A 14,905-nucleotide genomic window follows, 5' to 3' on the forward strand; every position below is an offset into this window, starting at 1 on the left:
TCATTCCTGTGACCTCCTCTCGTTTACCGACACCTTTCTTTGCAGACATCCAACTGCTCTATGACCTTCTTGGCCACAAACAAAACAGTGTGGGCAGCTCCTAATGTTCTTTTGCACACACTCCTGACATCTGCCTCTGTTCTCAGCTGATATCTGGGATCAATTTGAGGGCCGGGTGAAGGGGGAACAAGGACTCCCATTGGTCACAGGCTCTAAAGGTTTGACAACACGGGCAACTTGTTGAGCGATCGAGTTCACCTGTGCAGTCAGTTCTAGAATAGCAACACGGTTAGCCTGTAATTCAGCATCAACGGCGGTCGGTTTAGTCTGGTCAGTTTGAGCCACATTTACAGACACTGGTCGGGTTTTAGTCACTGTACCAAGGCGTTTCAACCTATCCGTCTCCTCACCAGTGGACTTAGTGATCTGTTCTAAGAGAAGGTCATCAGTAACCTGTAAGTTTGTGAGAAAAGGTTTCAGGTCACATCTTACATGGCTATTTTTCTCATTTAACCCTTGGTAAAGAGTGTGAAGAAATGTACCTTGGACGAGTTTTTTATCGCAACAAAAATCTGCACCTGGCTGTTGTGACTCAAAAATAATCCTCTGTTTTAGACCCATGATACGATAAAAGAATTGCTGTGGGGCCTCTTTGTCTTGCTGTCTAGCAGTACTAAGCTCCTGAAAAAGTACGGTCCCATTTTTGTCTCTAATATGAGAGCGGAGAAACCTTTTTAACTCACTCATAGTAAGATCATCTTTGCTAGTCAACATCTCCCTGAACGTACCAGGTTTAGTTATCTTAAATACAGTGCGAATAACTTCTGTCTCACTAAACCCTTCCAGTAAACCTTGATCCATCTGTTTACAGAGGCTGCTGTAGGACACTTCAGACCCGGTGTCAGAAATCTGACCACCATAAATCTTAAACTCTCTACGTGGAAACAGAGCAGCTACATCAGCGAGTTTTACAACCTGCTCACCAACACTGGAAGACAGGCTGGCACGGCCAGGAAGGGCGGCGCCTGCGCTGTTGGCGGTGGACTCAACTGGCGATGTGGTGGAAAGGTTCCTGGGGGGTCCATTATCGTCTCTGGCTGTGGTCGGTTGAGGGCTGGGAAAGTCTCTTTCTCCAGGTGATGGTAGCAGGTGGTAGCCCATTGATACAGTAGTCGGACTGATCCGTCGGCGAATGTCTGTATCCTCCCCCTGGGGGGGTGCAGCCTCACTGACTTCTCTCGCTCCCTCCACCGTATCTTCTTCAGTCGTGTCTTGTAACAGGTGATCGAGCATGTCGTCAAGGTGAAGAATCTGAGACATGCCTTCATCTTCCATGCCGCTTAGCTTCTCGCTTCTTAAGAAATCGTCAATCAGATCAAACAGTTCTGGTTCACTCAGTGCCATAAGGCCCTCAGCGTCCGGCCCCGATCCGTCATCAATTGCACTGGCGATGACCTGTAGTTGACTGATACTCAATGCAAGCAGTCTCTTTCGGATTTTGAAAACCAGCATCCTTCGCGGGGTTGTGGTAGCCATCTTTAACCTCTGTAACCTCTACTCTCTGGATGACGCACAGCACTGCAGCCTTCCTTGAAGCTTTGGACACAGGTTTTCTCTGTAGCAGTTCCCACTCTCCCCACTAGGTGGCACTGGTGATCCCGGACGAGCCCCCAATTGTTACCGGCCCCAGACCTAGGGGGAATCTGGGCCGGCACAAGCGATGCACAGGCAGGATGCGCTGTGGATCTGTGAATGATGAGGAACAGACACGTTAATACGTTGTGCCTTGCTCTGCTGGCAGCGGTTTATTATTAACTCTAACAGTCTTAAACATTCAGTCATTCCATTTAAACACAAATATCAAACTATCCTTGCTTTGACAATATCACAAAACACCATAACATTGGGATAGTATTCATGTCACAATACACTGTCCTAGTCTTTCACTTCGAAACAGCTCAAACCTCTTGGTTTGCAATATTGTTAATAACCTGAGTAAGACAAACAAATACTCTTTTGTAAAAGAAAATAAAGTGCAACATAATAACCCATTACGTGTGTCTGTCTCTGAGTGTATATGTCGTTCATTGCAAAATAAACTTAATGTTCATCAAAATAATAACTTCCCATCACCAAAGACAGTAATAACTCTAATGCCCATTCATACCTTCAGCCATTGGCTCAGATACAAAAAGTAAACGTAAACGAATACGATGTTCTCTTTCACACGCACATCTGTACATCCCATGTGCTCTCTGTAATCAAGTCGTTGAAGAACTACTAACGGTAGCCATTATTCGACTCGACAAAACAAAACAAATACTTATCAGAACCCGGATCAAGTTCTCTCAAAATGTTACTATAATGTCACAGACAGTTCACATTGCTTTCAACATCTTTAAGAATGTTTCGGAATAGTTATAAATAGTACCTGTGAATGATGAGGAACAGACACGTTAATACGTTGTGCCTTGCTCTGCTGGCAGCGGTTTATTATTAACTACGCATGCGCGGGCAGAGACTATAGAAGTTTCCTCGTTTGTTCATTCACTCACAGTAGCGCCCTCTACTGACTAGGTAGGCTTTGACATGAGTCAATTAATGTTAGACAGTTGTTCTAATCATCTTAAAATAATCTTTTCAAAAATGGGGGTGTCTGTTTTAGTAAAACATAAATTTCTAGATCCACTACATTTTGTACCTTTGTTAATTCTAAATTTTGTGAAGTACTATGTGGAAGACACACTGAAATGTTTGTTTTTTTGTAAAATGTTTTAATTGCATTAATAAATTTCTTTCCAAGCCCAAATAAATCTAAAACTTTGAACATAAATTCATGTTCTATTATATCAAAGACTTTATAAAAGTCTAAAAATATAAAACTTTGTTGTTTTTTTAAATAGTGTTATAGGTCTTAAATTATCATGAAGACTTGGATATTTTCCGGGTTTAGAAATGAGTGTGACAATACCTTGTTTCATAGATTGGGCATAATTTGTGTTAGACAGTGATTTCCAATATTTCTGTGAACATTCCAAACACAAGGTTATATAAACCCAAAATTGTTTATAAAAGTCACTTGTCAGGCCATCGCATCCTGCTTTGGATATAGCACCTAATGCTTTATCCAATTCTTCTGGTAATGTCTACCTCACATATCTGCTTATAATTGTCATGTAGTGGTTTGCAGGCAGGGAAGAAACACCAGCATGAGCAGGTAAAGGCGTTTTAATACGCCAAAACAGGTAGTAAGCAGCTGTGCATCAAAACGTGCTTGGCGTCATCGAGGTTCACAAAGCACCAACAAAGAATCCACCCTGATAAGGGACACACAGATAACTTAAATACAGGCGGGAGATAATCAACAAACTGAAAACAGCTGATGGTGATCAAGGAAAATCACACAGAAACAAAGGGTAAAGAAGAAAAAACTAGCTGTCAAGGAGCAGATCACTACAATAATTGTCATCAATTTCAGGAATCAAATGTTGAATAGAATGTTGGTCCACCCTTTGCAGCTAGAACAGCTTTAGCTCTTCTGGGAAGGCTGTCCACAAGGTTTAAGAGTGTGTTTATCGGGATTTTTGACCATTCTTCCAGCAACACATTTGTGAGGTCACATACTGATGTTGGACAAGAAGGTCTGGCTCCTAGTCTCTGCTCTAATTCATCCCGAAAGTGTTCTATCGGGTTGAGGTCAGGACTCTGTCCTGGCCAGTCAAGTTCATCCACACCAGACTCTGCCATCCATGTCTTTATGAACCTTGTTTTGTTTACTGGTGCAAAGTCATGTCAGAAGAGGAAGGGGCCAGCTCCAAACTGTTGCCACAAAGTTGGGAGCATAGAATTGTCCAAAATGTCTTGGCATGCTGAAGCATTCAGAGTTCCTTTCATTGGCACTAAGGGGCCAGGCCCAGCTCCTGACAAACAACCCTCCACCAAACTTTACATTTGGCACAAGTGTAAAGACAATACTTTACTAAATACTTGTAAAGACAAGTATCATTCTCCTGGCAACCACCAAACCCAAACTTGTATGGGGAATGAGCACACATGTTCAGCACACATGTTCAGTCTGACAACAGGATTTCATGTCTTTTGTTCTCAAAACTTTTAATACTTTTGCTTACATTTTCATTTTGAAAGCAGGACTTTATGCCTTTCTTCTCAAAACTTGTAACGCTTTTATTCAAAACTTCTCCTAGCGCACACACTTAGTCTCTGCTCAGACTCTGCTCGTTTACGAAACATGGAACTACCTTTTTGGCACAGTCATCTAGCAACCTCTTAGCTATTATAATGAAAGTGTTGTGCTTGGGTGCGTTTGTGTTGCTACTATCGATTGTAGCAGAAGCCTCAGCACTGCTGGATATTTTTGTTCATATCAACTGACTATTGACGTGAGATCTCGGGGGATAACGCTTCACAAGTAAGATGGATATATTGCCGTTTATATTTTGTGAATAGAATTACAGTATATTATACTGTAATTATGTCCACGGGGAAGATGCCAGTTAATATTAGCTATAGTGGTGGGTGTGATACCAGGGTTCAGCCCTCGCTATGAAGGCTAACTGAGATTTTGTAAATCTTAAAAAGTTTTAATTAATCCTTAACATTGATTTAGAGTATGAGACACAAGGTGGCAAAGACTGTTATTTATATGTAATTCTTTCACTCTGTCAAAGTAAGAACTTGTTTTTGTTTTGAATGTTTCATAAGGACACGATGTGAGGAAGGAAGAAGTGGGAAATGTTTTTAAGGAGAGACAGATTCACTGAACAGGATGAATCTCAGCTGCTGAATCTCTCTTAAGAGACCCATTGGCAAGCCCTGGATTTTCAAATTCCAGCAGTGTTTATAGAGTTCTAGTTCTATCAATTTTTATTAATCTCCGCATTTTCTTTGATGAGTGCAGGAACATCTTTTTCCAGGCCGGAGAGTTTAGTTTCACAGTCTTTTATATCAGCTGCGTTCAATTCGGCTAACTTAGGGATGTTGGCCACCATTATCATGTTGTCACGTTGCTGCACACTGACGTCATCCATCTTGTTTGTCAGCTTGTTAATGGGTTCCACGGTTGAGTTGTTGTTTTCCTAATTGCGGAACACAATTACCCTGCTGGGTGGTGTCGATGTTTTGATGGGCATTGGAGGAGATTTTTCTTTTGGTTAACGACGGCAATGAAGTCTCCATTGCATATCCCTGGTCGACAGTTGCAGAGCACACCTTAGAGCCATTAGCTTGGCTACAGTATCAGTTTGGCCACATTATCAGCTTTTTCCACTTTCATATTTTGCGTCGTTCGAAAGTTGAAAAATAGAGTTAATATAAGGATTTCCGTTTTAATGATTTATAGGAAATATTAGTAATCTTTTTGGTGCTCAAAAACAGAGGTCTAAACTGTTATATCGGAATTAGTGCATAACTTCTTAAAGGAAGCCATCTGCCCAGAACTCCATCTTTACCAGACTCTTATTCACAAGTCAAGTTGGTGGAATGTGATGAGGTGTGTGTGTTATCTCAGGCTTGTAGCTAGTTGCTTCAGACCTACTGATAGTAGAACACCTTGAAGAACTACAGTGATCTGTTCTTAGCTCCAAGAAGATTGTATTAAAAACAAAAATTTGATTTGATTTATATATTTCAGAAAGGGTTTTATAAACAAGAAAAAAAACCAATCAGTAGGACAGAGAAAACGTGCATACATAACCAAGAAGAAAATATTTTGTTTACCACTACTTTTTGTTTGAAAAGGGATAGGAATAAGTGAACACTTATTTAATCCTACTCCTTATCTCAATTTAATGGAATATATTACTTACTTGTTCAATAATTATCAAAGCTTTTTAATTAAAACTATGTTATAATATTCATGTGCCTGTTGAATATACTGGGCTAAAGAGCCAACAAATAAATTATATGACATAGACAAAGTGGTTGCAAACTAACTCATAACAAGACAATAATACTAGTATGATAACAATTGTAAATAACAACCGGACATACAGCATCAGAATAATTACCAACTGCTTGCCAGTGTACACCTATAAATTATTCTTAATCTGTGTTATACAACAATAAGTAAAATGTAAAAAAACAGAGAGAGAAGATAAACAAATGATAATAATAATAGTAAGCTAACAATAATAAGCTACAAATAGTGGTAACGGTAACACAGAAGAAACGAAGGAAAAACTCATATTTGTGTCAATTCCCTTCTTACCTGTACAATGTGATGATCATAGCTTTGCATTTATTTTTAAACTGGTTGATGTATGGACATTGTTTTAGTTCCATATTCAGTTCGCTCCATTGTTTGACCCCAGTTACAATGATACAAAATCTTTTCATAGTTGTTCAGATGCTACATATTTTGAAATTCAGTGTTCCCCTTAAGTTGTACCCACCTTTCCTTTCAAAAAACATTTCCTGAAGATGTTTAGGTAACTGATCATAACAGATTTTATACATATAGTACAAAATCTGAACTATAGACAGTACTAATACTACGGAAGAGGATTAGGGCCACTGAAAAAAAAAAAGAATTCTGATTAAAGTCAGAATTCTGACTTTAATCTCAGGATTCTGACTTTAGTCTCAGAATTCTGACATTAAACTCAGAATTTTTTTTTCTTTTCGGTGGCCCTAATTCTCTTCCATATAATACCAATGTCCTGAACTGCAAGACATTGATGTTTCACAATTTCCTGCAATTTTCATAAAATAGACTTAACAAATAAAGGATTTGTGTGTGTAAGAAAACTAGCATTGTGTATTACTCTGACGGCTCTTTTTTGCAATACTGTACTGTTAGTAGTTGTAATGTTGATTTATATATATTGCCCTACACTTCTGCACAAAAATTTAGATATGGCTGAATCATTGAACAATGCAAGATGTGTAGTGACTTACTATTCAGATAATATCTTGCTTTGGCCGTATTTGAAATACTTCTTGATACTTTATTACAGATGTATTTAATGTTGGGTATCAAGCTAATTTTATCATCTATAATTTTCACTTGAAATTTTGTTTTAAACACTGTTTCTATGTTAAATTATGAAAATAAATTACATATATGTTATAAGATTTTCCTCACATAAACCAACTGGATTATTGATAGCATCAGAATCAATGGGCAGTGAATGACGAATATAAGTTTGAAATAGGTGATCTCAAATAAGCCAATTCTAACAATTCCCAGAGTTGTTAGAATTCCCAGAACAATTCTTGTTCTGGGAATTCTGGTTTTCACCAAACTGTGGAGATACTGATTACGCTTTTTCCCCCCAAGAACTTTATGTTTTGTTAGAATCGCAAATTTAGACACAAACTGACATCAGCATGGACTAAAAAATATTCTTCATAGAAAATGTGGCAAGTGAAACAGTAACTTAAAGCACGTTGTGATTCTTGTCTTTCAGAATGAGTCAAGATTAAACTTTGTTCTGCTTTCTAAAGTACTGAAATATGAATCTACTAAGAAAACAGAAGTTTGGCAGGGATCTGGAGGACCTTGTCTTACATTTCCTTAACAGGAGCGTTAGGTTATATGAACACCAAGTTGGTGGCGTGCAGCTATGAACTTCTTGATCCAGAAGTTTTGAAGCTTGTCTGGCCCTGGTGCTTTCCAGTTCTGGATGCCGCTGATGATAGCTCCAACTTCTTCTGCTGAAATATTAATCACTGTTTTGTAGACTTGCTGCGACCGGGATGGTAGGAAATTTATTTTCTGGTAAGTGTAAGTTACAGCAGCTCACAGTGTTCAGTCTATATCATTCATGAGTCTCTGCTCCACCACACATTTCGCCGCAGTATTGATATACCCAGATTATATCTTTGTATTCTCCAGTTTATGTTTGGGATCTGCCAGGTGAGTTGGAAGGGTTTGACTGTTGTGCTTTTGTTGACCTTCACATCAAACCTCAGCAAGCACATAGTGATAGTGGCGAGAAATAGCTTCCTTTTAACAGGGAGGTTTGATTTAATTTATCACACCAACAATCTACGTAAGTCTAAATTATTTATTTATTTCTGCCTGAAGTTTTCCAATGTGGATAGAAGAAATCATGGAGTTGGTGCTAAACTGTACTGTTTTCTCCTGCCAATTCTTTTAAGTAATCATCATTTCATGTGTCACTATCACAGCAATGATTCAAATGTAATACATTAACATTTCTGTGCTATTTTGCAGAGAACTGTTTGTGTTTGACTGCAGCCATGCTGAAAAGAGGCTAAAAATAGCAAAGGATGTAAATAGCAGGTAAAGAGAGTGCATTGGATAACCATTTGTATTAATATCAAAGGTGGTGCTAATTTTATAGCCTTGTCTTTTCCGTCTTTAGTGATGCATCAGAGGACACCGGAAGTGACACGGTCCTTGCTTTTGCAGTGTCTTCATCTGGCAAATTGATGGCGATAACTGATGACACCAAACGACTGATCCTGTTTCAGTGTGAACCTTCATGGCACTGCATTAGCATCAGGTAAACATTAGATGTTTCTGTGTTAGTTAGGTCTGTGGACAGTCATGATCTACTCCTCTGTAAGCAGCATTCACTGCAGCTGCTTATGTGATTCTTCTGTCCAGCTGTATACCAGCCATAGTGAATGGCTGCATACCAGCTTTTCCATCTTTGAGCATCAGAAGAGTGACTTCTGTAAAAAGGAGATTTCAAAATTTGCTCATTCAACTGCTACTCAACTTTGAATTTAATCATAGCCCTCCCTCCATGTTTTCAGCTGACTTTTCTGAAACTGCTCAGTGAGAATAAGCATAAGTATTCAGTCCATGCACAAAGTATTCACAGCACTTCACTGTTTCCACATTTTGCTATATATAGCCCTCTTCCAAATTGTATTGAATTAATCTCTTTCCTCACAATTCTACATACAAACACCTCAATTTGACAATGTGGCAAACATTTTTATACTTTTGCAAATTTATTAAAAAAACAACAACAAACAAATCACTTTTGCATATGTTTTCACAGCCTTTGCTTGATACTTTGTTGATTCACCTTTGGCAGCAATTACAGCCTCAAGTGTTTTTGAATATGATGCCACAAGCTTAGCATACCTATCTTTAGGCAGTTTGGCCCATTCTTCTTTGCTTTACTTCTCAAGCTCCATCAGGTAGGATGAGAGACGTGTAAACGTCAAGTGAATTATTGATATTGACATGACATTGACAAGTTATCAATATTTTGTCCTTAGCTATAATTTTACTTTGTAAAATTACTAATGACAATGACAAACATTTTGTAAAAAAAAAAATTGTCTGGATCAATACCCTGTTCTATATGTAATGTGTTGCACTCAGTTCCAGTTGTTCATTTTCCTGAATACATTGTGTTATGTATTTGTTGTTGCTTAGCTGAGCCCCATCACTGAACATTATACTGTGATACTACCTCTAACCAGTTCCAAGTCCGGTCCTGCTATTTCACTGTATGAGGATAGTCATTCCAACTTTTCCAATTTTTTGATGCATTTCACCATCAATACTTTGGCCTCTTCTGGTCATCAATTAAGCTTAATAAATATTCTATAGTTTCTAGTCTATGTGCTTTGGATTTTCTTCATTCTTCTCAGATAACGTGCTTTCTTTGCAATGTCAGCATTGGTCTTTGTCAGATGTTCATTCATATAAACATCCGTACTTTGGGGCATCTCATCCTGTTTTAGGAAAGGAATCTTGTGTTGGTGAATGTCAATATGTTAACTGACTTATCCTTTCTGTTACTTCTGGGTATCAGATGGCAGGCTTTCACATGATTATGATCCAGCTCAATGCCTTTTGTCTTAATAAATACTGCCACCTGTTGTTCCCCTTCGTTGCATGCATTCAGTGCTTTTGGATACGACCTGGGATTAATGGAAAGTCCAGTGGTGACAATGTCATTTGTTCTTATATACTGTTCAAGGTCCGCTACCAGACTTTCAAGGTAGTTAAACTGCTTGTCCTTCTCTGCTCTGCATTCTGCAAACGAAGCATCTTCACCTCATCAATCAGTGCCTAGATATGTTTCTGCTGTACTTTCACATCTGAGACTTCTTCCAATAGGAAGTCAAGGGAGTTTTTTTATTTGATTGGCCAAAATCAGTGTCAAGGTTTTTTTTGTTGTTTTTTTTCTTCCGAAAATCATCCTGACGTTGTTATCCACTGCGTATTGACGAGGCTTATTAAGCAGGCTGTTCACCGAGAACATTTAAATTCCAACTCGGTGTTGTGGTGACCTCCTGGTTTGGCAAGTTGGCTCCTTTTTACAGGCCCCAGCATTTGCTTAACAAATAAAAGTACTGTATAAACGTTTTTTTGTTTGTTTTTGTTTTTACAAATAACTGTACTGTAAAATAATAATTTTAAGCATCAATACGAACTGAAGGCTTCAAATTGCAGAGATTTGCACCGACCTGAGTCATTGGATTAGAACGGGAGAAAATGAAAAATGATTATGAAAAAAAATACAAAGTACAGTAGGACAAATAGTGACTCACGTGTATTTCACTGCTCTTCTGACTGAACCGCTGCATCTTGACTGCAGCGTTTTTTGTCTTCTAAAGCCCGCGGTGCAGGTGTGTTTTTTCGAGAGAAGAACATAGTTATAGGTAGTTGTTGTCGCTCTTTTTTCTTCTGGCAAAAAGATTCTTGAAATTGGCAAGCTGTTTTACGTACGTGTACATATTAATCCGCAACGTTATTGACACACAGGTAGAGAAGAAGCGGAGAGACTGTTTAGCCAATCAGAATGCAGAACACAATGCATGATTCAAATCCGTGAAGCAGCAAGACTGTGAAAGGTGTACCACGATATAGCGAGGGTTCACTGTACATGCAAAAGCTTGGTCTCTTTATGAAGATGACGAGATAAACTTTCTATTTTAGCAGTCAAAAATACTTTAATTGTAAGTAGTTTGTAGCTATTACGTTTGTAACGCAAAAGAAATTGAAAATTTTGCTTCAACCAGATTTTTCATTTTTATTTCTTGTAAATGCACATTGAGTGTTGAATGTATGGACCGGAAAATACAATAAATCTGTAGAATAAAGTATTCTGCTCGTGGATTTCAAGATACATCAAAATAGCCCCAAAAAGAAATGTCATTTTGGACATGTTTATTTTAGAGGATGTACATGTGTTGTACATCCTCCAAATTTAGTGTCCAAATGGCACACTTGGACAACACATGATGTTCACACTTCAAATGACTGTAACTCCTCAGTGCTTCAACATACAGTCATCAATGAGGCTCTAATGAAAGAGGCTCTAATGAATCTTTCAACATTACTGATAGTGGAAATTACTTATAATTATATAAATAAAATAGCATATCTGGGGGGGCAGAAGGGGTTAGCATACAGTCAGACCTCCTCCCTCTTCTTGCAATACGCTGTCCATCCCTGCCCCCATCCGTCCGCTAGCCCCGGCCCCCCTTCGACCCACCTCCCCCCTCTAGCGGTACGCTAACCCTCCTAAAGTAGGCTGGTTCTGTTCTGGGGACGACTGTGGAACCTCTGGAGGTGATGTTGCAAAGACAAATTCTTCATAAAATTAAGAAAATTATGGACAACCCTGACCATCCTCTTCATGAGAATGTCTTGGGAAAACAGAGTGTCTTTAGTCAAAGGCTTCCTCAGATTTGCTGTAAAACAGGCCGCTACAGGAGATCTGGAATTAATATGTTAAAACAAGATGTCATTTCCCTTTGGGATCAATAAAGTATTTTAAAATTTGAATGTGTTTGAATCACCCACAGGTGGGTGATTAGGAGGTGCACATCACTAGTGTTCAGCCCGGCTGAAGATGAACTGCTGGTGGCTGACAAGTCTGGAGATGTTTACTCCTTTTCTGTGGTTGAACCAGAGAAGGACGGTGAGCTGAAGATGGGTCACCTTTCGATGTTGCTTGCTGTGGTAAGGATCAAGTATTATGGATGATGAGGGATTAAGATAAGTGTTTAACTTTCAACCAATCTCCAAATATGTCCACCTATCTCCCATCTTGTATGAACAGTTGTGTTAAATTAATTGTTTTTTGGTGGTGACAAAACAATTAGGTAGCTTATCATGAAAAAATTTTAATGCTGACTTATTTCTACGTCTACAATAATTGTACAATATGGGATTGTTATTTGTGTGTTTTTGTACCACAGCTACTGATTTTATATCTTTAAAAGAAACTGTATAAATTAGTATGAAATCATACAATTACAGATTGATAGAGCAGCATATTTTATATTTTTTGTATTATTTAATTTTTTTAACAAAGCACAGATTAACTTTTGATTTACTTTGAGCTAAGTATTACAGAACCAATATTGTGAAACAAAGTAGCAAAACTTGGTTCTCTCTATTATTTGTATGAATATTATAAATAGATTAGAATGAAAGTGAATTGAATTATGTAAATTTTGAGTGAAGTTTCATAAACATTGCCATTAAATAGAATTGTTCTTTTTGTGTGTTTCTAAAGTTTAACTTGCATCTGGTCCTCCCCAGAGACATTAAGATGTCTTTAAAAATGTCTCAAGCAAATTGGTATGCTAAATAAAGACAGAATTAAATTTGATGTCAACGTTCTTAAGGTTGAAACTTGCCTCGGCCAGTTGATTTTTATCTGCTCTTGTCAGTTTTACTTTTAGGGTTAGTGGTTAAGTTTGAATGGGTTAAACATAAGGGGTTGTGACTAACTGCTCTATTCCCTGTCATTTAGACCATATCTGCAGATGACCAATACATCATTACAGCTGACCGTGATGAGAAGATCAGAGTGAGCCATCGCAGGTCCCCTTATAATATCCAGTCTTACTGCTTAGGGCATCACCAGTGAGTATACCTACATTAAAAAAAAGTATAACTAGCTGTACTCACTAGGATAACTAACAAAACTATTTGACTTTGTAATTTCATATAAGATTTACAGTTGTGTAGGTGGATTTTTTTTTTTTAATTTAGAAAGACAGATTTCCATCACATTCATTAATTACAGCTTTACCCATTTCAGGTCGTATATGAGGATAGAAGCAGAGAATCCAAATGATTTTGTCCATACGGCCTTTCTGGTATTTTCTTTTACAGACTATTACTAATTTTAGTTTTGAACGACAACAGAAATAAACAAAATTGAACAGAAATGGGGATTGCACCACCTCGAGCAATAAAAACCACAAGAACATAAAAGGGCAGGACACATAATTCACAAGTACAAGCAAATGAAGACAGATCTAATTGGTTTTACATACTCAGTCCATTTGGTCCAGATCTTATAAAATTTTCCTTTTTCAACTTGGAGGGAAAAAGAAATCTTTTCCATAACATAATCTGGTAAACAATTTCAAGCCATTCATTGATAGTGGGTGGATCTGGTTTTAGCATTCCTTGTGATGGATTTCTTACTGGCTGCCAGTATACTCAGCGGTTTTTAGTCTTTATTGGTCCATGTGTCCAAATGTAAGTTGCCCAAGTACAATGTTTCACATTTGAATGGAATGCTTACATTAATTATGTTTTCAATGTTTTGTGGAACTCTTCCCAATATGGTCTTATTACCTGGCAGTCCCAAAAATCATGGAAGGGAGTGGATGACTCCCTTAGACCCACCAAGTCTCCAGCAGGCGTCCCCGTTTCTTTGATATCGTCTCTGAATGCGTGGAACAAAAGATTGTGCAATGTTTTTCAGCAAAACTCCCGCCATGTGTTTGATCCAGTCAAGGCCCACTGCAGTTGACATATTTCCTCCCAGCCTTCTTGTGAGATTATTACCTTCATTTCCTTTTCCCATTTCCTCTTTATGTATTCTGTATTCTCATGTTTAGATAGCTGTATGGCATTATATAATTTAGAGAAAATTCTGCTGTCTGATCTGGGCTTAAATAGTGATAGAAATACCCCCATGAAACTTGAATCACTTTTTCTCAACACCTCTTTAAAATGTCTATTAAAATAATGTCTCACCTGCAGGTATCTAAAAAAATCATCTTTTTCCAGTCCATGATCCTTCTGTAAGGTTTCAAAACTCTGAAATATCCCTGTGTGGACAAATGAATAATAGGTAGTTAATCCTTTTGAGATCCATATCTTGAATCTATTATCCATCCATCCATCCATCCATCCATCTATCTATCTATCTATCTATCTATCTATCTTCCGCTTATCTGGGGTCGGGTCGCGGGGGTAGCAGCTTCAGAAGGGAGGCCCAGACTTCCCTCTCCCCGGCCACTTCTTCCAGCTCTTCCGGGGGAATCCCGAGGCGTTCCCAGGCCAGCCGAGAGACATAGTCCCTCCAGCGTTTCCTGGGTCTTCCCTGGGGCCTCCTCCCGGTGGGACGTGCCCGGAACACCTCACCAGGGAGGGGTCCAGGAGGCATCCTGACCAGATGCCCGAGCCACCTCAACTGGCTCCTCTCGATGTGAAGGAGCAGCGGCTCTACTCTGAGTCCCTCCCGGATGACTGAGCTTCTCACCCTATCTCTAAGGGCCACCCTACGTAGCCACCCTACGGAGAAAACCCATTTCAGCCGCTTGTATCCGCGATCTTGTTCTTTTGGTCATGACCCAAAGCTCATGACCATAGATGAGGGTGGGAACGTAGATCGACCGGTAAATCGAGAGCCTCGCTTTTTGCCTCAGCTCTCTCTTCACCATGACGGACCGGTACAGCGCCCGCTTGACGGCAGATGCTGCGCCAATCCGCCTGTCGATCTCCCGCTCCCTTCTTCCCCGATTCGTGAACAAGATCCCGAGATACTTGAACTCCTCCACTTGGAGCAGGACACCCCCCCGACCCGGAGAAGGCACTCTACCCTTTTCCGGCTCAAGACCATGTCCTAGGATTTGGAGGCACTGACCCTCATCCCGGCCGCTTCACACTCGGCTGTGAAACCGCTCCAGCGAGAGCTGC

At 39.2% G+C, this 14,905-nt stretch overlaps 1 protein-coding gene across 3 annotated transcripts in view; it reads left to right on the plus strand.

Moving 5' to 3' along the window:
• The window catches only part of wdr4 (WD repeat domain 4), a 55,378-nt gene that overhangs the window by 12,616 nt on the left and 27,857 nt on the right, over nt 1-14,905 (plus strand). For all 3 annotated transcript variants that reach the window (XM_023336262.1, XM_023336261.1, XM_005813653.2), the window contains exons 2-5: nt 8,198-8,266; nt 8,349-8,489; nt 11,764-11,920; nt 12,720-12,832. In XM_023336262.1, the coding sequence (XP_023192030.1) occupies nt 8,198-8,266; nt 8,349-8,489; nt 11,764-11,920; nt 12,720-12,832 (480 nt within the window). The remainder of the gene's footprint in view (nt 1-8,197; nt 8,267-8,348; nt 8,490-11,763; nt 11,921-12,719; nt 12,833-14,905) is intronic.

This window comes from Xiphophorus maculatus, chromosome 7 (assembly GCF_002775205.1).
Source record: "Xiphophorus maculatus strain JP 163 A chromosome 7, X_maculatus-5.0-male, whole genome shotgun sequence".
In the NCBI taxonomy this organism is placed as follows: domain Eukaryota; kingdom Metazoa; phylum Chordata; class Actinopteri; order Cyprinodontiformes; family Poeciliidae; genus Xiphophorus; species Xiphophorus maculatus.